This window comes from Zootoca vivipara, chromosome 2 (assembly GCF_963506605.1).
Source record: "Zootoca vivipara chromosome 2, rZooViv1.1, whole genome shotgun sequence".
Classification (NCBI taxonomy): domain Eukaryota; kingdom Metazoa; phylum Chordata; class Lepidosauria; order Squamata; family Lacertidae; genus Zootoca; species Zootoca vivipara.
The window spans coordinates 121,407,163-121,433,109 of NC_083277.1; the positions used below are offsets into that span (position 1 = coordinate 121,407,163).

A 25,947-nucleotide genomic window follows, 5' to 3' on the forward strand; every position below is an offset into this window, starting at 1 on the left:
AGAATGAAAGCAGCTAACCCTTCAAATGTGACATTGAGAAATTGCCATCTAATGACTATCGAGGATGTGACATACTATCTGAAGCAGCCATCCTGATGATAAACTTTTGAGGACCCCCCCCCAATCTACTGTGGCATCACCCCAAATGTCTGTGACTGACACATCTCATCCTGGTAGTTAAAATAAACATGGGCATCCACTTTTGTATTTCACAAGCTATTCCCTCTGACAGTGGAAGTTTCTCTCCTTGTTTTCCTGCAAAGGACTACAGACAATGTAATTTCCGTTACAGGAGTTGCAGTCCAATGAGATTGCTTGGGACAGCTGCTTGGGCCTAGTGCTGAGTTGGATAAGGTTGTAAAGCAGTGGCTCATAAGTGGTTCTGTCAGTGGCTCTTCCAAATATTGTGTAATGTCTAAAAACAGTTTTCACAGCCTAAGTCTTAAACTGGATTCCATGGCAACATTCAGCCCTTGCATTTTTTTCTGTCTTAGTCTTTCTTTAGTTAAACCTTGATGAGATAGCTGCTAATACCTTATTGATGTGGCACTCATTCACCTCTTCCCCCTTGCTTTTTTCAATAAGTGTGAAGCCCGTCCGCCAAAAAAGCATAGTATAAAACTTGACTCTTGTCATCCTCTTCTAAGGAACAAAATGGATATATGAGAACCAGTTTGATGTAGTGGTTAGTGTGAGGAAATAGGGCCTGGGAGACCTGGATTCTGATCCCTGCTCTGTCATGAAGCTCACAGGGTGATGTGGGTCTGATCACTTTCTCTCAGCCTAACCTACCTCAAAGGTGTTTCTGAGGATAAAACGGGGGCAGAGAGAGCCATGCATATGCCACATTGAGCTTATTACAGGAAAGTCAGGATGTCAATGTAAGAATGAATAAAAATAGTGCAGACTGGCCTGATCTACATATGCAACTGAAAGAGATAGGAGAGCGGACTGCACCACTTTGTACTACAGGTACGAAATCACATTTTTGAAAGATACTTACTTCTGTAAAACATCTTCAATAGGGTGGACAGCGACCACCTCCCAATTGCAATCATACTTCGATGGATGTGCCCTAGTTTGTCCACCCAACCTGCTCACCAGGCGTCACAGTCGCTAGCACCAAAACGTAAGAAATGGAACTTCTTTCTGGAACATGAACTTAAAGTCCACCTAAATTCTTCCGCAAGTATGGCCTTGAAAGCCCATTTTGTAAGATTATTCAAAAGTTAAAACCTATGAAAGGTGTATGTGTGTCAGAGATGCTACTCAGCTGGGCACCTTTTGGTCTAGGACCAGCCCAGAGAGGACTGAAACAGCTGCTTCAGGCAGTCTAATTTCGATGCTGTGAAGAAGAGCGGAGGGGGAAATAGAGCTCACCCATGCAGTGCAAACAAAGGATAAAAACACCTTCAGCATCCAGAGCTTTGGGGTTCAGGAAAAAAGTTCCTAAGATAGTGAGGGACACAATTGGGATTTATACATACGTGTGTGAGAGAGAGTGAGAGTGAGAGAGAGAGAGTTCCTCCCCCGCCTTATAGTATTAAAATTGAGGATCGTCCAGTTAAATTGATGGGCAGCAAGTTCAAGCAAACTATGAAACTCATGCCACAAACAAGATCTGGTGTGGGCCACTGGCTTAGGTGCCTTCAAGAGGAGACCAGACAAATTCAAGGTGATGGCTATCTGGAGCTTCCATGTTCAGAGGCAGCTCTGAAGGCCACTTGCTGGGGACCTATTGCCATGACAACCAGAGGTGAATATGTCATGGCAACGATAGAAGCATGAGGTAACACCTTGAGATGCTAGGCTAGGCCAACTTCTGCAGCTATACCACTGGAGTGGGTGGGCTGGCAGCTTGACTCAGTGGATTTAACAGCATAAAGCTGGACTTTAATTCCCCCTTGCAGGAGTTCCAATGATGTGGGGATATTATGAGCAACGAGGTGACATCTGTCTTGATTTGTTGAGCTTGCAAACTCTGCTCACTTGGCATGACTGTTCAGTATGAGTTACGTCATGAAAATCCAGCCAGCCAAGTGAAATCCTTGGTGGCAATAATTTTAATCCCTTTGGTGGATTTGTTTTGTCACTGGCTGCTGTACTAATTAGAGGTGCTGATCGCACCTGTATGTCAGAAGACCTCTGTGTGGCTTTCTCTCTCTCAAGCTATCCAAGCTATTAGCATTCTAACAGCTGCTCTGAGAACAGAGTGTGAAGTGACTGTCTAGCCACTGTAATGTCTGAGAAAATCTCTTCTTCCTCAGTTATGTACTCTGCACAAAGATGGATACAAGATATTCCAGCATTATCTAGATAAAAGGAAGCCATGCTCCACTTAACGAGAATGGAGCAGAGGTAATATCCTTGTAGGGATGAGAATGAATGGATTCTTGTTCCTTTACTCAGTCTTTGTTTTGGATTCAATTTCATGTGCCCTGAGGGGATCCTGCAGTTTTTCTAGTGCAGAATGAACCCCTAGCATTTTAAAGAATTCATTTGTTAGGAAGAACTTGTAAGTAGGGAGCAGGAAAAGAATAGGAAGGGCTCATCTCAGAAAATAAGTTCTTTAAAAGTGTGAGACAGACTTCCCTAAAAAGGATGTGTGTGGGGGGGAGCCGGCTTCCCTGCATGTCTTTTAAGTTTATTTTAAAATACCCCAACTTGCATGGGTCAACAAATATTAGCTAGCCTTGATTGTGATAAAATTAGCATCCAAACTGCCAAAAGACAGGAACTGATGAAATGGAATTCAGGTTACAAATACTTGAAATACAATTCAAGTAATGATTTCTCAGTGTCTGAATAATTTTGAGAAAATTATTCAGACACTGAGAAATCATTACTTGAATTGTATTTCAAGTATTTGTAACCTGAATTCCATTCCTTGAAAGCCCCAGTACTTGTTTGCGTCTGGCTGATTGGAGTCATTGCCCACTGGAGTGTTGGTTTCTTGAGGAAGCTGAGCCCAGTGGTTCTCAAAGCTCAGTAAGATTCTTTAACCACTGAAATCAATACATATTAGCACACGTGAAGGCTCCGAGGTTTTAAAACACTTTAAAATCACAGAATATGTTTTGTGTAATGCTGAGGAGAGTGAAGCTTGGTCATCATTCGAAAGCTGCAGGTCTCCCACCTTCTAAGTGGAATTTTGAAATGTAGATTGGCTCTCAGTGTGATGAAAAGTTCCTGACATAGGTCAAGCAACATGCCCAACCCGCATATTCATGTGTTGTCTGGGGCAAAGACGGCACAACTCGAGGCAGGTTGAACTCAATGGGAAGGCGACCAAGAGCAGAGCTCGAGGGCTTCCTTTTATTGAAAGCTCAGGATGACAGTTAATCATTACAACGACAGTGTAACTTCTAGCCAATTACAGCAGTGCAGTCCCATACAAGGTGATGTTTCCTGTAACGTCACACCCGGTCACTCCCTAAGACATCCTCCATAGCCCACGTGTTGTTTTGCCATGCCCTCTGTCCATGCTCCAAGCACATGTCACTCTGTAAACACCCCCTCCTAGTTCCCATTGTGTTGCCCTCCTTGGCTTGACCCATCTGGTTTGCCCTGATTCATCCAGTTCCATCCAGATCCTCCTTGATCCTTCTAGCTCTGTTGTGACCTGTTGCCCTGCTGACCTGAGCCTCTGACCTGTCCTTCTTCACGTGTCTCCCATTCTGACATTAGCCGGCTTGCCGTGCTAATGCCCACACTCTCGCAGATCGGTGTGGCTTGCCAGCACCAGATCTCAGTCATTCCCACACATGCAAGCACAATTTCCTCGTGTTATCCCCACATCTCCCCTTTTTTTGTTTTTTAAATATGAGTCTGAAATATGAAATAGATGAGTGAGTGAGTGAGGGGTCTGTAAACCTTTGACATGTGCAAAACAATCTTGGAACAGAGGCAACTGTCAGCTGTCACCGCTTGTACGGGTTAACCTGTCAACTCCTGAAACTCTTTCCTTTTAAATAATACCTTATAAACCTTATAACAAATATTATAAAACTTTGCATAAACTCTTGTATAAATAACACAAATGAAACCTTGCAACAATGTCCATGAAAATAGCAAAAGTAGTCAGTCTCTCGGAATGCGAGGGTATAACAGCTTAAGTTCGTTCCTTCAAGAAAGATAAACTGCACCCCTCAACGTAGGGGAAATTTTAAACTTTAAACTTGTGGTCAGTCTTTGTCCTTTACTGCGACTTGGTATGCTCATGTTCACACACTCTTGCGGAGTTGATAGTGAGGCATGAGAATGCAGCCAAAAGCAAGCGAACACGATCACGGTCCCTCTGTGGATCCTGTATCTGAAGCTTTGCTAAGTCCGGCAATGAGTTAGACTAGTCCAGAATGCTGGGCACCGGATTGGGCACTGGGTTCTGCTGTCTCTGGCACTGAAGCTGAATCCCTTTCCACCAAGCCATCTCTCCACAGTCTCACACTTCGAGCCAGATGCCAGATAGGTTTACCTGTAGAAGGCAGAAGGGGGACAGGTCCTTGCCAGAGAGAGAGTAAAGCCCTGTATCTAACCAAGGGCTGGAGATTTCACACTGGTATTAATAAATTTAAAAATATGAATAAATATTTAATGTAATAATAATTTGTGTTTAGCCATAATAATTTTCCAGGGTAGTTTCCCCTTTCTTTTTTATATTTGTGAAGAGAAACTTTTGAAAAAACAGTAGTTGCAAAATTAATGCATTTAAACCAAAAACAAGAAACTAGGCCAATTTAGGGTTTAAGATTGAGAAATCTGTAGCTAAGAACAGCTCAACCAGTGCTAAAAGAGAAAGAATTAAATCCTGGAGGGAAAAAACATTAGTTACAATATTACTGGAATTCCTGTAGAAAAATAAATTCGAGTCAGAGCTTGGGCAATCTGAAAAGAACAAATCCTGTAAAGAGCAATCAAAAGTAACTAGAGAGCAGAGTTAAGACTCCCATGCTCACACCTTTGAATGAGGAATAGAATATACAAAACCTAGAAAATCAGTCAGTTTTGACACCAGATGTACTGAAAAATATGATACTTGCAGAAATACTCTGTTGTGAGAAATAATAACAAAACCCAAACCTATTAATACTTGAATAAGGCAACCTATGCATTTGAAAAGGAATAAAAATAAACTAATGTGTAGCCAAGAAAGTCAACCCTAGGAAGAAGTGCTAAAGGGAAGACAATGCAAACTGAAGTAAGAAATAGCAACACACTAAATCTAAGCCTATTAATGGGTATAGGGTTATTTATTCTGACAAAAAGGCTCAAAAGATTACAGAAAAATCTATTATTTAATCCAAAAATCTGACATTTAAGAGAAAGGTAAAACCTAAACACTATCGTAGAAGGAATCCCAATAAATTACACAAAAGAGAAATTGAAACAGAAATCTCCCGCCTTTCTGAATGCCCAAAATGTTAGGAGGATACATTTAAAGAAAAGTGTGCGAAGAATGCTAAAATGAAGAAAAATCCTAAGAACTATGTTACAAGCTGTTTGGTTAAGCTGCATCCTTACTTCCAGAAAATAAGGAAGAAATGAATGCTATCAAGATGGGAGAGCAGTCAACATAGAAAATAAGCATCTAGTGACCCAGCCTTGCTCTATGAAGCTGTGCTTGGGCAGAAATATATCAATTAGCAAGATGAAACCTTTATAAAAATGAAATGCACACAGCAAGACTTGGACTTGTTTCCAGACTTGGAGTAATGTGAGCACCTTACAAATATATGAGGTGAGTGTGTGAATCTCAGTTTCACAAACTAGTAACTAACCAGGAACAGATAATGTTGCCTTTCATAAGATACAGTGTTACCAGAAGAAAATGAAGAAAAATGCTGACAAACTGAAGAGAAAAGTCTAGACTCCAAAACTAGAAAATTCCAAATGCTAGCACAGTTTTTAGACTAAGTTTTCTCCCAATGAAAACCCTTTTTAAAACCTGTGCCATGAAATGCTGGCATATCTTAGGAAATGGCGGTCTGTAACGTTTGCCAATCCCAAAAGCTTAATGGAATGCTGTTGGAACAACAGTGTTGGCAAAATCAAGGAAATTCAGTGACACACAGAATATTTCTGAGAGGATGTTGCTAAAATCCTCCTGACTCCTGACTCCAGACTCCTGAAGCCAACCCAGAGCTTAGCTCCAGCCGGAGCTTGCAAGTTCCCAGCTCTGTGTTTGCTAAAAGCCCTGAATGAGGGAGAAATGCAATTCTGCATTGAGTACCTAACAATGAGCTGGTAAAAGGCTCTTGGGAAATAGGTGGCAATGAGAGACACCCTCCCGCTGCAAGTCAGATTCCCAGAACGTGAAGGTAGCGGCCACGATCCCTGGCGGGAGTGGGGTTGCCAGGAGGAGCAGGAGGAGCAGCAGCTGCAGCAGCTGCAGCGCCTGCCCCTGTCCCTGCCTGATGCCACGTCCAGCAGAAGCACCCAAGAGCCGGCGCTCAGCGGCGCTTGCTGGCATTGCGCGCTTGGCACAGCCGGCCTGAATTTGCCCCACTTGGAAACGGCTGGGCGTGGGGTGTGCGCGCTTTGACGGGCAGAGGAGCTGCTGCGATCTGGAGCCGGCAGCACTCCCTCTGGCCGCTCTGAGGAGCGCAGGTCTGAGGAGGAGGGAAAAGAGGAGGAAGAGGAGGAAGCAGTGAAGCGGCAGCAACTCTGCCTCCAACCCCTCTCTGATCAAGGTTCCTTTCATAAATCTTAATCTGACAGCTTCTTCTACCGCCTTGTTGGGGGCCAGCAAAGAAGCGACAGACAGATTCACTTCCGGAAGCCTTGTTGCCTTAGGGGCTGATGTCGCGGGGATTAAAACCTCCCCCTGGAGCTGAGGAATATCGGGTGGAGATGGTCCCTTGATACTTGATCCTGATGATCCTAATGAAATCTCCACCTTTTCTATTGCTTCCCTGCGTCTTTGCCACAGCAACACAGTCACTATGAGTACCCGAAGCGTGGACATTTTGTCCCGATTCTCTCCCAATATTTAGAGAACCCGCCTCTAGGTACTAGGGCATGAACTTCTGATATCCTCTGATAAATTCCCTAGCGCTCCTATGCTAGAACCTGCCTGACCGAAAGTTTACAAACCTTCTGCAGTTCTTCTGAGTGGCCTCTCCTTTGAACTGCTTCTAATGAACCCATACTCACGGGGAGCGCGCTGCGCTGAGGTACCTAGACTTGTCCAGTCTCTTATGAGCATGGGGTGAATCGCATCACGTCGGGGTCACCAGATGTTGTCTGGGGCAAAGACGGCACAACTCGAGGCAGGTTGAACTCAATGGGAAGGCGACCAAGAGCAGAGCTCGAGGGCTTCCTTTTATTGAAAGCTCAGGATGACAGTTAATCATTACAACGACAGTGTAACTTCTAGCCAATTACAGCAGTGCAGTCCCATACAAGGTGATGTTTCCTGTAACGTCACACCCGGTCACTCCCTAAGACATCCTCCATAGCCCACGTGTTGTTTTGCCATGCCCTCTGTCCATGCTCCAAGCACATGTCACTCTGTAAACACCCCCTCCTAGTTCCCATTGTGTTGCCCTCCTTGGCTTGACCCATCTGGTTTGCCCTGATTCATCCAGTTCCATCCAGATCCTCCTTGATCCTTCTAGCTCTGTTGTGACCTGTTGCCCTGCTGACCTGAGCCTCTGACCTGTCCTTCTTCACGTGTCTCCCATTCTGACATTAGCCGGCTTGCCGTGCTAATGCCCACACTCTCGCAGATCGGTGTGGCTTGCCAGCACCAGATCTCAGTCATTCCCACACATGCAAGCACAATTTCCTCGTGTTATCCCCACATTCATGCATAGTATATACTTCTATATTGTGGACTTTCCTTTCAGCCATTGACAGGATTTATTATATTTAAGAGCTGTCCCATAATGTAACATTCCCTGGGAGTTGCATGAGCTCTCCGTTTATAGAACGTGAATTGTATACAATGTAATTGCTGTTCAGTCGCTGTTTGGAACTCAATGTTTGGTGCTGCATTATGATCTTTGAATGTTTGTACACTGTATATTTTTGTTATTAAATATTATCCATATCTGCGAATACTGTGTATCAGGCATGTCCAACAGGTAGATCGTGATCTACCGGTAGATCACTGGACGTCCGTGGTAGATCACTGGCAGATCACTGGTTCCCCCCAAAGAAGTTTGACAACTTTGGCTCCCCTAAAAAAAGCTCAACATTTTTGCCCTGCACCCCCTAAAAATGTGGCTTTCTTCCTCCCTAAAAGAAGCTCAACAACTGTGACCTGAACCCCTAAAAAGGGGGTAGATCACTGCCAGTTTTTAACTCTGTGAGTAGATCTCAGTCTCTTGGGAGTTGGCCACCCCTGCTGTATATTTTGGTTTATATTGACTTGTTTGTCTTTGTAATTTATTTTATAGTAGTAATAGGCAGTATTTTTTTTGTCGCCCCAACAAGCTTGAGTTCTGGCATGCACAAGAGAACTCCAGAAAAGGAAAGCATCAATAGCAGCTATTACACATAGGGTTTGTTTGTTTGTAGGTGTGTTTTTCTTTTATTATTAAAACAACAACAACAACAACAACAACAACAACAACAACAACAACAACAACACTATTGGCACCTGAGGACTGAAGACAGAGCTGTGAGCAGTGTGCTCTAATGGCTCATGCCTGCCGGTTTAAACAGCTGTGGCCTTCCTCAGCACCTGCGACAGAGCACTTGTGGTTGGGGTGAGCATGTAGGCGGCTGGATGAGAGGAAAGATGAGCAGGTTGTTCCAATCAGTGGCATTTAGTTACTTACTGTAGGTCCCTGGAAAATTGCATTGTGGGCCCCAAACACTTGACTTCCAATGCAACCAAATGCCCTTCACCATTAGGACAAAATGGGTAAGGCAGGCATTATTTTCTGAACCTTTTGTGTCAGCTATGTTTGTTCTGAGAATTGGTTTCCTCTCTTCTTTGCTCCCACCATTATCTCTACAGGCTTCTCTACATTGGGTTAGTAGATACCGGTAGCATGATTTTGCTTTGCATTGGGATGCTAAATCTGTTGTTTTCTGACAAGTGAAGCACCCTGCTTGCTTTGAAATTGTGTTGCATGAACGGCTTTGGTTTAAGAACAGACTTCCGGAACGGATTAAGTTTGTAAACCAAGGTACCACTGAAATAAACTTGTCTTGTTGCTTGTAGCGATGGAGCCTGTTGCCATGGAGGCATGATTCAGATTGGTTGACCCAGAGGCCAGTGTGCAAACAAATAGAGAACAAGAACATCATCATTTAACCTTGCAGAATGGTCTAATTTAGTGAGATGTGACGTTAATGCCAAAACCTTGTGCAGAGTTGTAGAACTGAGGTACTAGCATTTGCTCCTACTACTGTACTGGGAATTTTTGTTTTGGAAGGAACTGAGACAAAAGCTGTGTTTTCTGCCACCTCTGGTTTGTCTGAACAGGCACTGTTGAGGTCTGAGTAGAGACCCAATACACATGCTGTGATAAGCCAAACCATGGCTTACTGAGCATGGATGCTAACTCTTAAGTTTGTGCCAGCCCCACTCTTCTCTTTCCAAAGCTGGGAAGAGGGCTGGCTTAGCATTACGTGCAAACCAGTACCTTTGTCTGCTTTGCTCTGAACAAACTGCTGAGATGAAGCCACAATCCTCAGTTCGGATATTGTGGAAAACCAAACTTGTTTCATTTATTATTTGTGCTTACATCCTGCTTGTTTCCAAATGGCCCAAAGTGTGTTACCTAAACACTGCAGTTAAAAATATATACAATATACATTAGAATGATAAAAGCCATTAACAGCCCCCCTGCCAACATCAGAATATCATAACACAGAACTGCAGTGTAAAGAAATGTGTCCTGACCAGTTGTTGGATGTGTACAGTGATAGGTCAAGACACACCTCGGGGGGGGGGGGTGTCGCTTGAGAAAATGCCCTTTCACGCGCTGTAGTGGTAGCACTACAAGCAGGCCCTCCCTTGCTGATCATAACTCCCAGGCAAAGTTGATATGGGAGGAGGTACTCCTTCAGATGTTTTGGGCCCAAGTTATATGTATAGGGCTTTATGTATCAATATTAACGCCTCAAATTCAGTTTGGCAGTGAATTGGCAACTAGTACAAATCTTTCAACCAGCGTCATATGTGTCTGGTCAGAGATGATCAGCAGCAGCCTCGCTGTTTCACTCTGCACTATTAGCAGCTTCCAAGCTGTTTTCATGGGCAGCCCCACATTGAGCTGATTGCAATAGTCCGAACTAGAAATTACCAGAGCATGAATTATTGTGACCACAATATCTTATCCAGGAAGGGTCATAGTTGAAGAACCAGCCATAACTGGAAATAGGCACTCCTAACCACCAAGGTCACCTGGATCTCAGGAGACCTAGATGGACCAAGGAGTACCCACAAGCTATGCATCTGTTAAGAAAAGAAAGAAAAAGAATTTTTTTTCAATTGTCATTGTCCCCTTGTGGGAACAACGAAATTACTCGGTTACCACATCCACTCAGATAAAGCTCAGATATTCCACATACTGTAATCCAAAATTACTACAAAACAATAATTAAAACAATGCAACATGATACAATGTAACAAGTAAAAATAAGATGACTTCAAAGTCCAGACTTTCCATTTAAGGCCAAAATCGCTCTAGAGAAGAAACTGTTCTTGAGACAACTCGTTCTTGCCTGCATTGTTCTATATCTCCATCCCGATGGCAGAAACTCGAAGAAATGGTGACCAGGGTGCGTTGGATCTCTTGATATGTCTAGGGCTTTCCTATGGCACCTGGTGGTATATCTGTTCCTTCCATCCAGAACTGCCAGTCCCCATGTTTCCTGAACTTGAGAACTTGCAACACATAGTACCTCTGTCTTATCTGGATTCAGTTTCAATTTATTGGTCCCCATACAGCTCATTGCCACTTCCAGGCAACAGACAAGCACTTGAACTGCCACTCCTGATTCAGATGAATTGGAGAGAGAGAAGTGGGTGTCATCACCACTAATATCACTTCACTCCAAATCAGTCTTAGAAACACAGCTATATAAGCTAAGCACAAAATGGCTCCTTAAACCCAGGTTGCAGTTGCCAAAATGGAATGTCTACATGCCATTTTTTTGCAAGATGGCTTTGGCAAGATTATCAGTTAAACACCTGGCTAGTTCAGATGACAACCTTGAGCTAGGTTAAGAACTTTGAGAACTTGAAGAAAGGTCACTTGATCCAGGGACAGTCCACATATATATTGGCCTATTCCTACCTCTTTCTCTTAATGGTGACACAGAATACTCATAATGTAAGAATATTCTTCACAACTGTGAACAGGACAGTGGGGTAAGTGAAGACTGGTCAACAGTATTAAAAGCTGCTGAGAAGTCGAGGAGAACCAAGAAGGCTGCACTCTGACTGTCTTTTTCCTGGCAAATGTCATGAACCAGGGTGACCAAGGGCAAGCCGAAATGCTTGTGCAGATGAAACAACTGGAAGTATGTGATGTTAAGTTCCACCCTGTGTCTACCATGGACATCTGCCTTGCTTAAGAATGGCTCTGGAAGCTGAAAATAAGCTGATATTCCAAGGAGAGCTATGTGTGTAGGAATCTGGTTTCTAGAAATGGATAGGAGGATTCCTTTTGAATTCTCAGATAAAATAATAATAATAAGAATAAGAAGAAGAAGAAGAAGATTGAACTTGATAGAATTACTTTTGACCCCAACGGGAGCCTTCTTATGACCGACCACATGACAGAAAAGTTAAAGGAAAACTTCCTCAGCATCTTTGTTTGTTTGAAGTTTTCATGATTCTATGATTCTATATGGCAACCTTTGAGAGAATTAGCTACCCTCAGGAAGGAGGTCCTTGATGTTGACTGGATTACGTTTGTTAGTGTGCTCAGTCTGGTTTTTGAAATCTGATTCAGATAGGGAGCAGGCTGCTGTTAGTTGTAGTGAATCTCAAGGAGAAAGCTTTATTTCCTTTTTAAAATCAGTTTCCGTGGGGATGGGTAAAATGATGGAACAACGCCAGCTTGCCTTCGCTTCAGTCAATGCTTGATTTGTTGTGGGGGCAGGGAAAGTAGGGTCTCCCATAAATAAACCCATAAATCTCAACTGCTGACTCTTTCCAATTTTAGACAAATCATGCTCCGCCTCCCCAATAGCCTTTGAAAATGAAACTGAAAAAGAGACAACTTTAATAAAAATTACTATTAAAAAGCAGCAGCTAAGAGGGCATCACAGTAAGTAAGGGGACCTGTAATTCGAGCATTGGCTTCAGTGGGTCAAGCGGAAGAAACCCATTATTATCCGGTTCCTCAAGATGCTGTGTCTGGCTTCTTCCACCTGGCTTAGCTCCTCAGACTTAATAGAAGACTCGGCATCTCTCCTCTGCTGCTCTCTCTGTGTGTTTCTGTGTGTGTTCTCCTTCCCTGACCCAGATTTTTAACAAGTAGCTTTCCTGATGATGTAGCTACATAATTTGTTGTATCTGCCTGGCGGAAAGTGATTGGCATAGCCTGCCTGTCCTCGTCGCCCACCTTCTTTTCTTCCTTCCTGAGCCCTGTGAACTTGTACTTCTCCGCAAGTCCTGCTTGCCACAGTGGATCATGTCAGCCGCCTCCTTGCTTACACCCACGCTTGTCCTGAGGGAGCGCGGCTGATTCATTCACACAGAAAGGAAAACCTTCTGAGAAGGAGCCTTTTCTGTTTTCTTTAATGAGAAACTTCAGCGGAACACACAATGCTGCTGCTTTTAGTTTGAATGCTGGGGAGGGGAAATAATCCAGAGGGAGTTCATTGTATGTTTGATAGCTGTAAACATACTGACCAGCCTCTTGTGGATGGGGAACGTATGTAGTTAGCTCCTTCAGCTCTCTCCCACCAGGGGCGGGCAGGAAGTAACTGTCCTTGCGTCACTAAAAGCAGGCAAAGGTACCACCCCTAGTACAGTCACTTCAGTTTCAAAGCATTGAGTGGGGTCTGTGTGTGTGTGTGCTTCTTGCATTTACAGGCCCTGGAAGGTGACAAATGTTGGTCATTTCCCCTTCCTTGCGCAAAATAATCTATGAAAAAGCTCTTTACTTTCAGAACTGCACCATTTGTGAATTTGTGGCTGTGTATTTACCTGGAAATTACGAAGACTGCGTTTGTGTGTGTGTGTGTGTTTAAGCACTTGTTTGCTTAAAAGAATCCCTCGTCATAGTTTGTGGCACCCAAAAAATAAAGTAAAGAATCCCTGCAATAGCAGGCTAATTTAGCAAAAATTAAAAGGCAATAGGAAGCTGTTATCTTCTGTTATTCTCTATCACAAAGGGAGGGGAATCTTGTGGGGTGAAGTAGTTGCCTCGGGCGGCTGAAGGCCCCAAGATTGCTCCCTCATGGGCGCCTCACTTGCCATGCTGCCTGTACCACTGGCACAGAAGTGACACTAGCATTGGTGCTGATTTCTGGTGAGATCTCATGGAGTGTGAGAGATCTTGCAAGATTTTGGTGAGATTTTGCTGGAAATTGGTGCTTCTCCACTGGCAGGGCAGGCAGCCTCACAGTGAGCTGGCACTTCCCATTTTGTCTCAAGTGGCAAAAATGGGACATGCTGCCCCTGATGTCTGGCAGCAGTGAGGCCACTTTAGCTAGTGATGGTAGAGATGCAATCAGCAAGTCAACCTGTGCATTATGTTCTGAAAGAAGCAAAGATCACCAGTGCCGAAGCAATGATTCTTCAACATCAACTTTGTTGGACAGGTCATGTTGTTCGGATGCCTGATTATCGTCTTCCATTCCATTTTAAGAATGGAAATCGAAATACTGGTGAACATCAAGATATTTTTAAAGATGCTCTCAAGACAAATCTTTAAAAATGTAGTATAAGCACTGATAACTGGGAAATACTGGCCTTCCTGCGAGTACTCCAATTGGAGAACTTGTTCTTAATTACAGCAAGAGAAAAACACCAAGAACTCTGGTCAATGTGAGTTTCAATTGTGGGAGTAATCCCTGCTTGCAAGTCACTAGTAAATTATAACAAACAATAATCCATTCAATTGCATGTATTCTAACGGAGATTACAAACAAATAAAAATTGCGAACTCAATTTCACAGAGATTCATAACAATATTGAAAATGATAATCTTGAGGAAGGAACAGGTTCATAAGTCCATAATCAAGTTGATGTCTGCAGTCAGTATTGATGAGAGACCAGGACAGGGCCCTGTTTCGATGTATAAATCTTCATCAGTTGGAAGTATCAAATAATGCATACATTTTGTGACAGTTATATAAATCAAAATACTAAATTACTATAATTTTATAAATTGTCACACTCGATTTAAATATGTGGTTCCTTACCTAATCTTTAAAGGGTTGTGTAAATCGTATAATGGTTCTATTGTTTTCTAAGTTTTTCAGAGATAACAACTGAAAATAGTCAATATTAATAATGGTTACATGCATTAAATTAAATCAACATTTAGATAACATTTCAAGAATACAATTCCTCACCTAAGTGTGCGTAGATCAGGGGTCCCCAGACTTACCCAGCTTTGGGCCGGAGGGCAGGGGAGTGCGCGCCCGTGCGCATGCGCACACACACTTGGTGGCGCGCTTCCAGGTCGGAAAAAGCACCGGGAATCGTTTGTGCGCATGCGTATGGGCCTCCCCCGACCCGGAAGTGCACCGGAAAGAGGGTCGGGAGAGGCCTATATGCATGCGCACAAACGATTTTCGGTGCTTTTTTCCGACCTGGAAGAGTGCCGACGCGCTGCGCGCCGTAAGAGTGGGCGACGGCAGCAGGCGGCGGGGGTCGTCGCGGGCCAGATTGGGAGGCCAATTGGAGGTTTTAAACAGAGGTTGGATGGCCATCTGTCATGGATGCTTTAGCTGAGATTCCTGAATTGCGGGGGGTGGAATAGATGACCCTTGTGGTCCCTTCCAACTCTAAGATTCTATGATTCTCAGCCCAGGAACAAAGAGTCAAGAAAAGGCTGGAACAATTAAGAAAAGCTGAGTCACAGTGAAAAATGCAAGGAGGCAAGTATCAATAGGGGAAGAAGGGGGCAGGAACTTTAGCTTCTGCAGCTGACTTGCTTAGCTTTATGCTATCTCCCTAGTTACTGAGCAATAAAGTTAATTACTGCCAAGTCGTGCCCGTTTCTGCTTACAATGTTGGACCACGGGCAGAAGGGCTTTTCTGGCAGCCTGACAGGCCCATGTAGTGCTACCCAAAGAAGGAGAGGCACACAAGGCCATTTACTACATGTTAAGGAGTGACTAATATCCCTTAAATATGTTGCAGCAATCAAGGCACTTAGAAGGAAAGACTAATGGACACTAATGTGTGAAGTAGGGATTCTAATCCACGTTATTGTCTTGAGCACAGAATCAGTGAGCATTAATTGTTCAGGCTTACTTAATAGAGGGAATATATTTTTTGCTCATTTAATGGCTGACCTTAAATGCTTCTCTTTCAGTAGGCCTTTCCCAGACTGAAATAAAAATTGAGTTCCAGTTCCTGAAATTGATAGCTTGTCTTTGTCTTTGTTCCTCATGGGGGAAATTGTTTTCTTCACCATCTCCTTATTTATTTCTTAATTTATTATTTATTTAAAATCATTTCTGAACCACGTCCTATTTCCAAAGGAATCTTTAAGTGATTTACAGGTCTTAAATAATGAAACAGAACATGGCAAAATAACGATCCACATTGAATGCAGCATAATTAGCAGGAGAGTGGCATAATTACAACATATTTTTTATAGAAAGTTCATTTCTGTTACATTGCAGACCTTCTGTTCTAGAGCACTGAGAAATTGCCTATAATTATGATGAGTTGCACGTGTAGCTTGTGTGTTGCAAGAACACCTCTACTTTGGGTTGACAGAGTGCATTTCTATGTCACACACCTGTGTGATCCCTCTGAGTGAACCAGGCTACCCAGTGTCTAGTGTGTTGGGTAGGGGACCTGTGGCAAAAATATGCCCTTTGTTCGTTCGCTTCCTATCAAGAGATGAAGTCAGGAAACATGAAAGTAGGCACAACCATACTTTATTTCTAAAACTCTGCTGAGTGGTCAATTCCCTGGGCTATCACTCCAAGAGGACTGACCCAGAGCTTTGGGTGGTGCTCATCTCTTTCTAAGACTACACAAAGACCTGACACAGATCCAGAAAACTTGTTGTTTAGTCGTGTCCGACTCTTTGTGACCCCATGCACCAGAGCACACCAGGCACTCCTGTCTTCCACTGCCTCCCGCAGTTTGGTCAGACTCATGTTGATAGCTTCAAGAACACTGTCCAACCATCTCGTCCTCTGTCGTCCCCTTCTCCTTGTGCCCTCCATCTTTCCCAACATCAGGCTCTTTTCCAGGGAGTCTTCTCTTCTCATGAGGTGGCCAAAGTATTGGAGCCTCAGCTTCAGGATCTGTCCTTCCAGTGAGCAATCAGGACTGATTTCTTTCAGAATGGATAGGTTTGATCTTCTTGCAGTCCATGGGACTCTCAAGAGTCTCCTCCAGCACCATAATTCAAAAGCACCAATTCTTCGGCAATCAGCCTTCTTTATGGTCCAGCTCTCACTTCCATACATCACTACTGGGAAAACCATAGTTTAACTATACGGACCTTTCTCGGCAAGGTGATGTCTCTGCTTTTTAAGATGCTGTCTAGGTTTGTCATTGCTTTTCTCCCAAGAAGCAGGCGTAAAGCAGTTAGAAGCGGTCTGAGCACACTAGGCAGGTATAAGCAGTTTAAACAGGTTTGGGCTAGTTCTATTATGTTCAAGGTAAAAAAAAGAGAGATTGTATTGCTATACCATATACAGCCGTACCTTGGAAGTTGAATGGGATCCATTCCGGAAGTCCGTTCGACTTCCAAAACATTCGAAAACCAAATCACGACTTTTGATTGGTTGCAGGAAGCTCCTTCAGCCAATCAGAAGCCGCAAAAGCCCCATTGGACATTCGGGTTCCAAAAGAACATTTGCAAACAGGAATAATCACTTCTGGGTTTGCGGCATTCGGGAGCCAAAGCATTCGAGCTCCAGGGGGTTTGGAATCCAAGGTACGACTGTATAGGCATTCTAGTCTAACACATTCCTGAAGGGATCAAGTGTAGGTTATCATGGCTTTACTTCAGTTAAGCAAACAAAGCGAGCAGATACAGAAAGGCAAAGGCTAGTGGATAGATACACAAATAGAACTAGAAAGATCCATTTTAATGCAACAGACGGGGGAAGTAGGTTTTGTCTTCACGAGAGCAGTGTCACCAAATACAACACTTTGCTAGGCATTTCTATGTGGGGAAGTAAGCATTCACTTACTGGTGAGATAGTTCAGAGGTGCCTTCACAGACAGTGGCAGAGGCAGGCAAAACCTACTTTTGCCCCTGGTAAGCAAAGCCATTGAGGGCCAGGCATAAATGAGTTTTTGTGTTTAATATGACTGGTTTTCAAAACAAAAATAGCTGCCATGGTGGTGCTCAGCTGGAACTGCAGTGAGTTCCCCCCACAGCCCCTGTAATCTTGATTAAGATAGCCTCCTCCAATCCACTGCTATTTGCATTGTGGAGGAAGCTCTCACTGGCAATGATGCAGTTAGCAGCTTGGACCCCTGGGCACCCACTTGTGGGGTGCCTCAGAGCTCTGTACTCTCCTCCATGCTTTTTCATACCTGTATGAGAGATCATCAGGGGAGTTGGGCTGGGTGTTCACCAATATGTGGATGATACCCAGCTCTACCTCTCAAAACCAGTGAAGGCAATTAACGTCCTGTGTGGGTGTCCAGAGGTGGTTGGGGGCAAACAGATTGAGGTTGAATCCTGACAAGACAGAAGTACTGTTTCTGGGGGACAGGAGGTGGGCAGGTGTGGAGGACTCCCTGGTCCTGAATGGGGTAACTGTGCCCCTGAATGACCAGGTCTGCAGCCTAGGAGTCATTTTGGACTCACAGCTGTCCATGGAGGTGCAGGTCAATTCTGTGTCCAGGGCAGCTGTCTGCCAGCTCCATCTGGTATGCAGGCTGAGACCCTACCTGCCTGCAGACTGTCTCGCCAGAGTGGTGCATGCTCTGGTTATCTCCTGCTTGGACTACTGCAATGCGCTCTACATCGGGCTACCTTTGAAGGTGACTTGGAAACTACTACTAATCTAGAATGTGGCAGCTGAACTGGTGATTAGGAGCAGCCACCGAGACCATATAACACCAGACCTGTAAAAACTGCATTGGCTCCCAGTATGTTTCTGAGCACAATTCAAAGTGTTGGTGCTGACCTTTAAAGCCCTAAATGACTTCGGCTCTGTATACATGAAGGAGTGTCTCCACCTCCCATCATTCAGCCCGGACACTGAAGGCCAAAATACCAAAAAGCCAGCACGAGGGCCTTCTGGTGGTTCCCTCATTGCAAAAGGTGAGGTTACAGGGAACCAGGAAGAAGACCTTCTTGGTAGTCTCACCTACCATGTGGAACGCCCTCCCAGCAGATGTCAAACAGAGAAACGGCTGTGTGATTTTAAAGAGACATCTGAAGGCAGCCCTGTTAAGGGAAGTTTTTAGTGTGTGATGTGGTATTGTACTTTTACTATTTTTTGTTGGGAGCCATCCAGAATGGCTGGGGCAACCCAGATGGGTGTGGTGTGTGTGTGTGTGTGTGTGTGTGTGTGTGTGTGTGTGTATTGTCAGGACTGCAGTGGGGAGGGAAAGGGTTAAAATCCAAATGGAATATTGCATCCCCAACCCCTTCCAGCAGATGACATAGAGGTATGGAAAGTGTAGTGTCAGATCTTCAATAATATGAAGAAGGACTTTAAAGCCAAGATCCTGAGCAAGTATAGCTTCAGTATGTGACAAAGAGCAAGGAAACGGGGAATTCTGTATAAAAATGAAAAGGGAAAGAAAGGGAATGGGAAAACAACAAAAAAAGAGAAGCCTTTATTCTTGGATGCACTGACCTCCATTCCTTCTGTCCCACCTGCAGGTGTCCATCACTAACGCTATACTGTGCTGAAGATGTCTAACAGCAACACAACACAGGAGACACTGGAGATAATGAAAGAATTGGAAAAGAAAGTGGTTGAGGAATCTGTGAACAAAAACAAATTTGTATCCAGGTCACCAAGCAAAGAGGAGGTTGAGAAGGATGGGGAGGAGAGTAGCACACGGCAAGAATCACAGGTAATTGGAGGAAGAATTTCATGTATACCAACAGACCCATCAAAGCCCAATGCTAACTGGCAGTAGATCTTGGACTCCCTATTACAGTATATCAGGCAGAGGTCCTTTTTGGCCCCTTTGTTAAGTTCACTTAATTAGGGGTTCCAACAGTTCTGGACTTCTGCAGTACCGTATTCTACCACCAAATTACTCATTAATCTCAGCATGGTGCGAACCTGGTACTGTTAGAGAAAGAGCCATGGTAATCGGTGGCGAGGTTCTTGTCATGCTGCCATATACAGTGGTACCTGGAGTTACAAACGCCTCAGGCTACAAACGTTTCAGGTTACACACTCTGCTCACCTGGAAGAGTTACCTCAAATTGAGAACTTTGCCCCAGGGTGAGAATGGAAATCGTGTGCTGGCGCTGCCGCGGCAGCAAAAAGCCCCATTAGTGAAAGCACGCCTCTAGTTAAGAACCGTTTCAGGTTAAGAACGGACCTCAGGAGCGAATTAAGTTCGTAACTAGAGGTACCACTGTACTTTGCTGGATCATTTTAGGAAATCTTTTCCAGGCCAATGTTTTTGTTGCCGCTGCTGCTATTGTCATCGGTTTTGTATACTGCTCTCCATCCGAAGATCACAGGGCGGTTGACAACATAAAAATACAAAATGAGAACACAAAAGACATAATAAAAACAAGAACAAAACATTAACCCCACTCACACAAACATATATAAAAGTACACAGAATGTTAATCAGTCCAGGGCCTGCTTTGAGATAATTGTTATTATCTAGCACCTAAAGATATGTAATGAAAGTGCCAGGCAAGCCAGTCTGAGGAGAGCATTCCACCAACAGGGAACCACCACAGAAAAGGCCCTTTTTCAGGTTGCTACCCTCCAAACGTATTGTGGAGGAGGCACATGAAGAAAGACCTCACATGATAATTGCAGGGTCTGGGTCAGTTCGTATGAGGAGAGGTGATTCTTGTTTCTTTTTTTTCCCTACCCCATCACATAGATGAGTCCTATGGACTTCTTACAGTACAATCCACCCAGAAGTAAGTCATATTGAGTTCAGTGAGACTTACTCCCAGATAATTGTGTGTAGAATTGCTGATTTAGTGTGGCCATGATGGCTTCATCTCTTCAGTATTAAAAAAAGAGTGGGACATGGACCCAGGAAGATGTTCAAGCCACTTTATATTGCAGACACACAAATCCTGCTCCAAAGAAACACAGAAGGCATAGGAATTAACAGGCAAATACCTGCTCCAAAGGTTGTGGCAATCTAAAGCTATGCAGTGAAAAGAGAGAACTGAGGGGATGAGCAAGAGAGACATGGACAAATGCAATTTTATGCACCTAGACATCACTTTGGAGAGAAGCGTGAAATTTTGCAAAAACTTCACAGAAAAAGATGAGCTTTGAGATGTATTTGTAGGCCCCAAGCCCAAGTGGTTCAGTGGTTTAGACCATAGCGCCTCCCGCGTCCCTTGTAGGAGAGAGAAAGGACACCATGATTTTAACAGACCTCAGTTGTAGGCGTCCTTTTAAATCAATGAAATCTGATGGTTAAACTGGACTTGACCACACAATGTTTCTCTTGCATTTTATTTTCTTATTTGATCTTTACATGGTTATGGTGGTTTCCTGCCATAGCTAGTTTTGATCCTGTGCAAAATGTATGCAGAATTGGCCTGTTTGCATTAGATTCTTGCAAGATAATATATGGCATGGACTTCTGCTAGCACAGTGGGACTCCCCCTCACCCCTGTGCCTGTCCAGATTGCCTAGGAGTATGTATCAGGAGAACCCCCAGAAAAATGTGTGGGGAGAGGAGAGAACATTGTTTCCAGCAAGCTGAAATGCTTGTGTTGATGGAACAATTCCCATACTGTTACATTTAATTCCTCCCAATGTGTTGTGATTTCCCCCCTAGCAAGTATCTTACATCTCATAGAATGCACAACTGGAGTGATTTTTCCACCATTGTTCCTCCCCTCCTTTTTTTGTTGCAGAGGCGGACATCCAATCATGGGCATGTTAGAAAAAGAGCCAAGGTAAGATACTGTTGATTTCTTTTTACCAGGTGATGCTGCAGCAAGAGCTTACATGACTCTGTCTTTCTGCAGTTCTCCTTGGAATTGAGTCCCAGAATCTCTCGTTCCTATCAGGGCTCCAGATATTACTCTTCCTGCTCCTTTATCCCAAATCTTCTTGCTTTTCACTGTTCATCCCTTGCACTTAACGGTTAACCAGTTAAAGCCTCAGCAGAGGTTGCCCTTTACTCCTAGGTATCATTGTGATTTTTAAGATCAGCTGGGCATATCCTCTGAATTTGTAATTTATATCTGCCCCAAATCTTTTGAGATTAAAGTGCTATGGCACTGTACTTTTTCTTCAGTTTGATTCCCTTATGCCCTTGTCATATGCACCTTTAACTTCCCATTATTATATTGGAGATAATATCTTAACTATGGTTCCCAGGACCATATTTCACCATGACTACTTCTGTTCAAGTAAAATACTTTTGTGATGCTACATTTACACAATTTCACTTGCAGGTCCATTCACCAAACAGTCTGAGGCAGGCATTTATTTTAAGCATTTAAAAAAAATGCTACTATAGTAGATTACCCAGAATAACTACGTTTGTCAAGAAGGCAGCAGTTTAATGACATGCTTTCAATTAAGGCAGGAAGAAGTTAGTCATTCCTTTTTGTCACTTACCTTCAGTCAGCGGATTATTAAATGGGTTGGTTAGCTTCAGGGAAACCCTATCAATGTACATGACCTTCAAGTCACTGTGTTAGCAGGCTAAGTACCTCCACAGGTGGCAGACTTGAATCTCTATCAAGCATGTTGGTGTCTTCTGCTTGACTGCTTTGCCATGTGTTACTACTGGACAAAATGTAATTGCATTTCTCATTAGTATAGAGCTAACCTAATTAGCATTAGTTGAGCAGCAGCTCAGTCATATATTAAAAGGGAATTCTAGCTGCCTGTGTCTTACTACAGATTCCCCCCCCCCCTCCTTTTGCAGTCAAATTCAAAGCTGAAGCTAGTCAGGAGCCTGGCTGTATGTGAAGAGTCTTCTAGCCCCTTTGTGGATGGGACATTGGATACCCAGGTAAGCCTGGTTGTAGTCACATCACTTTTCCAGACACAGGAGAGACTGCTTTCAGTGATTATTTTTCTTCATAGTTCTGATCAAGGTTGAAAGCTTACCTGTAGGAAAGTTTCAAGCCTTTAAAAGAAAAATGATAGTCCTGGTTAAATTGTAATTTGTCATCTGGATGCAGTAAGCCGACAACTTGTGCACATTCAGCTTTATGTGTATGGCAAATAATAATAAATAAATAAAAATACAAGGGGAGCAGGGGTCTGGGAAAAATGACTTTGGCAATCAACCTCAGTGGCTTTTGACTACACTCAATTTTGGATTTAGGCACAGTCCCCGGAACGCAAACCCAGCATAAGTTGCAGGCTTACTGTATGCTAGTGTGTGTGCTTTCATAGCAAACCCCTGTTCTGATTTACTGTCTCCCAAGTCTAAAAACATACCTTCCTATATGAGCTCCTATTGAAACATATTCAAGCCACCAGATTAAAACCATAAAGAGTCAAATTCAGACAAGGTTTTCAGGGTGTATTAAAGAAGCTTTTAATCTTCTAGTGATACCAAACTAGACCTATGATCAGATCACTGTAGGGGATTTTAACCTCAAAGCCATAAGATAGCAGTAAACTGCACCCATAGCATGCATTTTTATGACAGAGCCCCCACCTAGTTCAGGTTGTATATAGTGTGTTGCAATCTAAGGACAGGAGCAAACAAGGTGCCAGAGACAGCTATGGTTAGAATCTCAGACCAGGGATTGGGAGACCAGTGTTCCAATGCTCACACAGCCATGAAGCTCACTGGTTAAGCTTGGGCCAATTGCTGCCTCTCAGCCCAACCTACCTCACAGGGAATTAAAAGGGGAGGGAGGGAGCCATTTACACCACCCTGTCTGTGTTCCTTGGAAAAAAGGTAGGGTATAAATGCAACAAATGAGCAACAAAATATACCTACCACAAGGGCTTGCAAGAATAGTACAGATTAGTTAAGTGAGCCATGCCACATTGTAGGCAGGAAGGCAAACATCCACAGGGTTCCTTACTGACCTGGCAAAAATCCCCCACTTTCTGAATATAATTACTCATCAGTTACCTACAATCTAAAGCATTCTATTTTTGGGGGGGGGGGGGGTAACGTCAGGTTTGGAGAGGAGAGGGGAAGCAGATGGACTAAAATGACATCTTATCCATTGCAATCAACCTTTTAACTTAAGAACAGGTTCATAGCATAAAAATCATAACTCGACATAAACCACACGAGCAAGCATGTAGCCACATGTTGCCTAGGGAGGCAAAAATCACCCGGGGTGACTAGCCGGTTGCTGGAAACTACAGGAAGGGAGAGTGCTCTTGTACTCAGATCATGTTTGCTGATTTCCCACAGGCAACTATTCAGCCACTGTGAGAACAGGATGCTGGACTAGATGGGCCACTGGCCTAATCCAGCAAGCTCTTCTTATATTCTTAGCCATTCTACCCAGAAGTAAAATTTCTTATTGGAATCAAATCGGTCACCATACCATATTTCCAGCTTTTGTTGGTTGCAAAACATTGGCTCTGAGGCCTTCAAAGTGTGGATTTTGTCCTGTTGCTAGGATATCATACAGTTGCACATCAGCTGCCCCTCTGACAAGGAAGATGACAAGTCTGCAAAAGATGGCCCTGAAAAAGATGAAAAAGAGAAAAATAAGGAGAAGGCACCCAAGAAAATGCTATCTAGAGGTAAGACAGCCTCAGTTCTGGAATCAACTTGATTTCTGTGGGCAAAGATGAGCAGTAGTTTTTGTTTCCCTATTTACCAGGGGTCTGGGACTTTCTCTTCAGTTTGTGCATGCAAGCTGACCACATGACAAGGGGAAAGGAGTATGACAGTATTATATGTCAACCTCTCTCTGTCTGTCTGTCTAATAAGGGCACCTGTCACAACTTTCTAGGAGTGGATTTCCAGTCTATATCACAATGATGAGGAACCTGTGGCACTCCAGCTGTTCTTGGATTCCCGTTCCTATCAGCCTCAGCCTGCATGGCAAATAGAGAGGGATAATGATAGCAGAAGTCTAGGAACATCTGGAGAGCCAAAGTTTTCCCATCCCCACTGATACACATTTGCATGTGTCCACCTGTAAGTTTATTCCATTCCATTCCATTTTCATGTTAATCTACAATAAAAAACAATCTGCAGAAAATTGCATTTAAGCATATATTTCAATAATTATTTGAAACATAACTTTGAAAGTACATACATGTGTTACAAGCAATGGTTGAACAATTCATATTAGAATATGCAAAGATCAAATTTCCTTGGTATCCTTTGTTGTTTAGTTGTTTAGTTGTGTCCGACTCTTCGTGACCCCATGGACCAGAGCACGACAGGCACTCCTGTCTTCCACTGCCTCCCGCAGTTTGGTCAAACTCATGTTCATAGCTTCAAGAACACTGTCCAACCATCTCATCCTCTGTCGTCCCCTTCTCCTAGTATCCTTAGCACTCTGAAATTCTTTGCTCACATGGGCACAGGTAGACCACTAATGAAAATCTTGAGAAAACAGTCATTACACACCTTAACTGATCAGACAAGCCTTTAATTAATTCCTTTTTCCTTTCTGGTCCACATTCTGTTCCACAAAGCAGTGCTTGTTATAAATTTAAGAAGTTCTCCTCCCAAGATTTGTGTAAAGCCAGTAATCCTGTCATGTACAATAATTTAGCATATGATTGTTCAGGCAGTTGGTGGTAGAACAAGCAGCTAAAGGGTGGGTAAAAAATCAATATTGGGTATATTTGAGGGTTCTGGGGTGGCAACTTTGCCCTCAAATATGGACTGTTGTTCTTTCAAAGTGCTAGATTTATGTCCTACAAATGGTCTTTCCACCATTGACTCCAAAGGAAGCCATGGTTGTGGTAAAGGCAGAGGCAGCAGTTAACTTGGTCCTTCCAACACTGTCAGAACCCCTTTTATATTCTTGCTTGTTTTGACTCCATGGATATTCTCCCTGTGAACATGGTTTTTCTTGAGTATGTTGCTGTTTTCTTTGTTATAGATTCCAGCCAGGAATACACAGACTCCACTGGAATAGATTTGCATGAATTTTTAGTGAGTACACTGAAGAAAAACCCAAGGTAGGTTTCTCTGTGGTTATGTGGCAGATTTGCAAGTGGGAATAAGGAGGTGTTCCTGCAAGCTTGCCTGGTTAAAGAGAAAGTATGGGAGAGGGATCAGAAAGTATCAGCAACTGTTGGAATCTATGGTGGTGGTGGTGGTGGTGGTAGCTGCATAGTGGAGGTAGGCAAGCACCTATCAATGGGCTCTTTAACTCATGAGATGTGGAAAGTGTTGAAGAGCACTAATTGAGAATCCTCTAGAATGCACTCTGTTTGTCCAGCCGTGCTAGCCACAAAGGCACATGTGATATGTAGTTAGGATCTTACTTTCCAGCATCTTGAGCATAAAGTGGCCATGGTGAGGCCTTGGAATAAGTGGACTGTTGAGTGGTTTTAGGGTCCAGACCCTGTCTCAGCATGTGACATTCTTAGGCAGCACCTCATTAGGGTCCACTAAGGATGCCTTCCCTGGGGTCCCCTTTAAAATTAATTTTCTCTCAGTGCTCTTACCTGCTTGACCACTGGTGCTAGCCATGAGTAAGAGATTAAAGAGGGTCCAAGCTCAGAGAGTGAGAAAGTATCTGGGCT

At 43.5% G+C, this 25,947-nt stretch overlaps 1 protein-coding gene and 1 long non-coding RNA gene across 10 annotated transcripts in view; one reads left to right on the forward strand and one right to left on the reverse strand.

The window, feature by feature from the left end:
* R3HDM2 (R3H domain containing 2) overlaps positions 1 to 25,947 on the forward strand; it is a 132,426-nt gene that overhangs the window by 54,025 nt on the left and 52,454 nt on the right. For all 9 annotated transcript variants that reach the window (XM_060272172.1, XM_035102224.2, XM_060272169.1 and 6 more), the window contains exons 2-6: positions 18,957 to 19,153; positions 21,156 to 21,197; positions 22,181 to 22,267; positions 23,853 to 23,979; positions 25,299 to 25,377. In XM_060272172.1, the coding sequence (XP_060128155.1) occupies positions 18,989 to 19,153; positions 21,156 to 21,197; positions 22,181 to 22,267; positions 23,853 to 23,979; positions 25,299 to 25,377 (500 nt within the window). In that variant the 5' untranslated portion in view covers positions 18,957 to 18,988. The remainder of the gene's footprint in view (positions 1 to 18,956; positions 19,154 to 21,155; positions 21,198 to 22,180; positions 22,268 to 23,852; positions 23,980 to 25,298; positions 25,378 to 25,947) is intronic.
* On the reverse strand, positions 3,268 to 7,801 carry LOC132591768 (uncharacterized). The gene is made up of 2 exons (XR_009557232.1): positions 7,153 to 7,801; positions 3,268 to 4,474 (listed from the first exon to the last, which is right to left on the reverse strand). It is a non-coding gene; the product is annotated as an uncharacterized LOC132591768 (long non-coding RNA).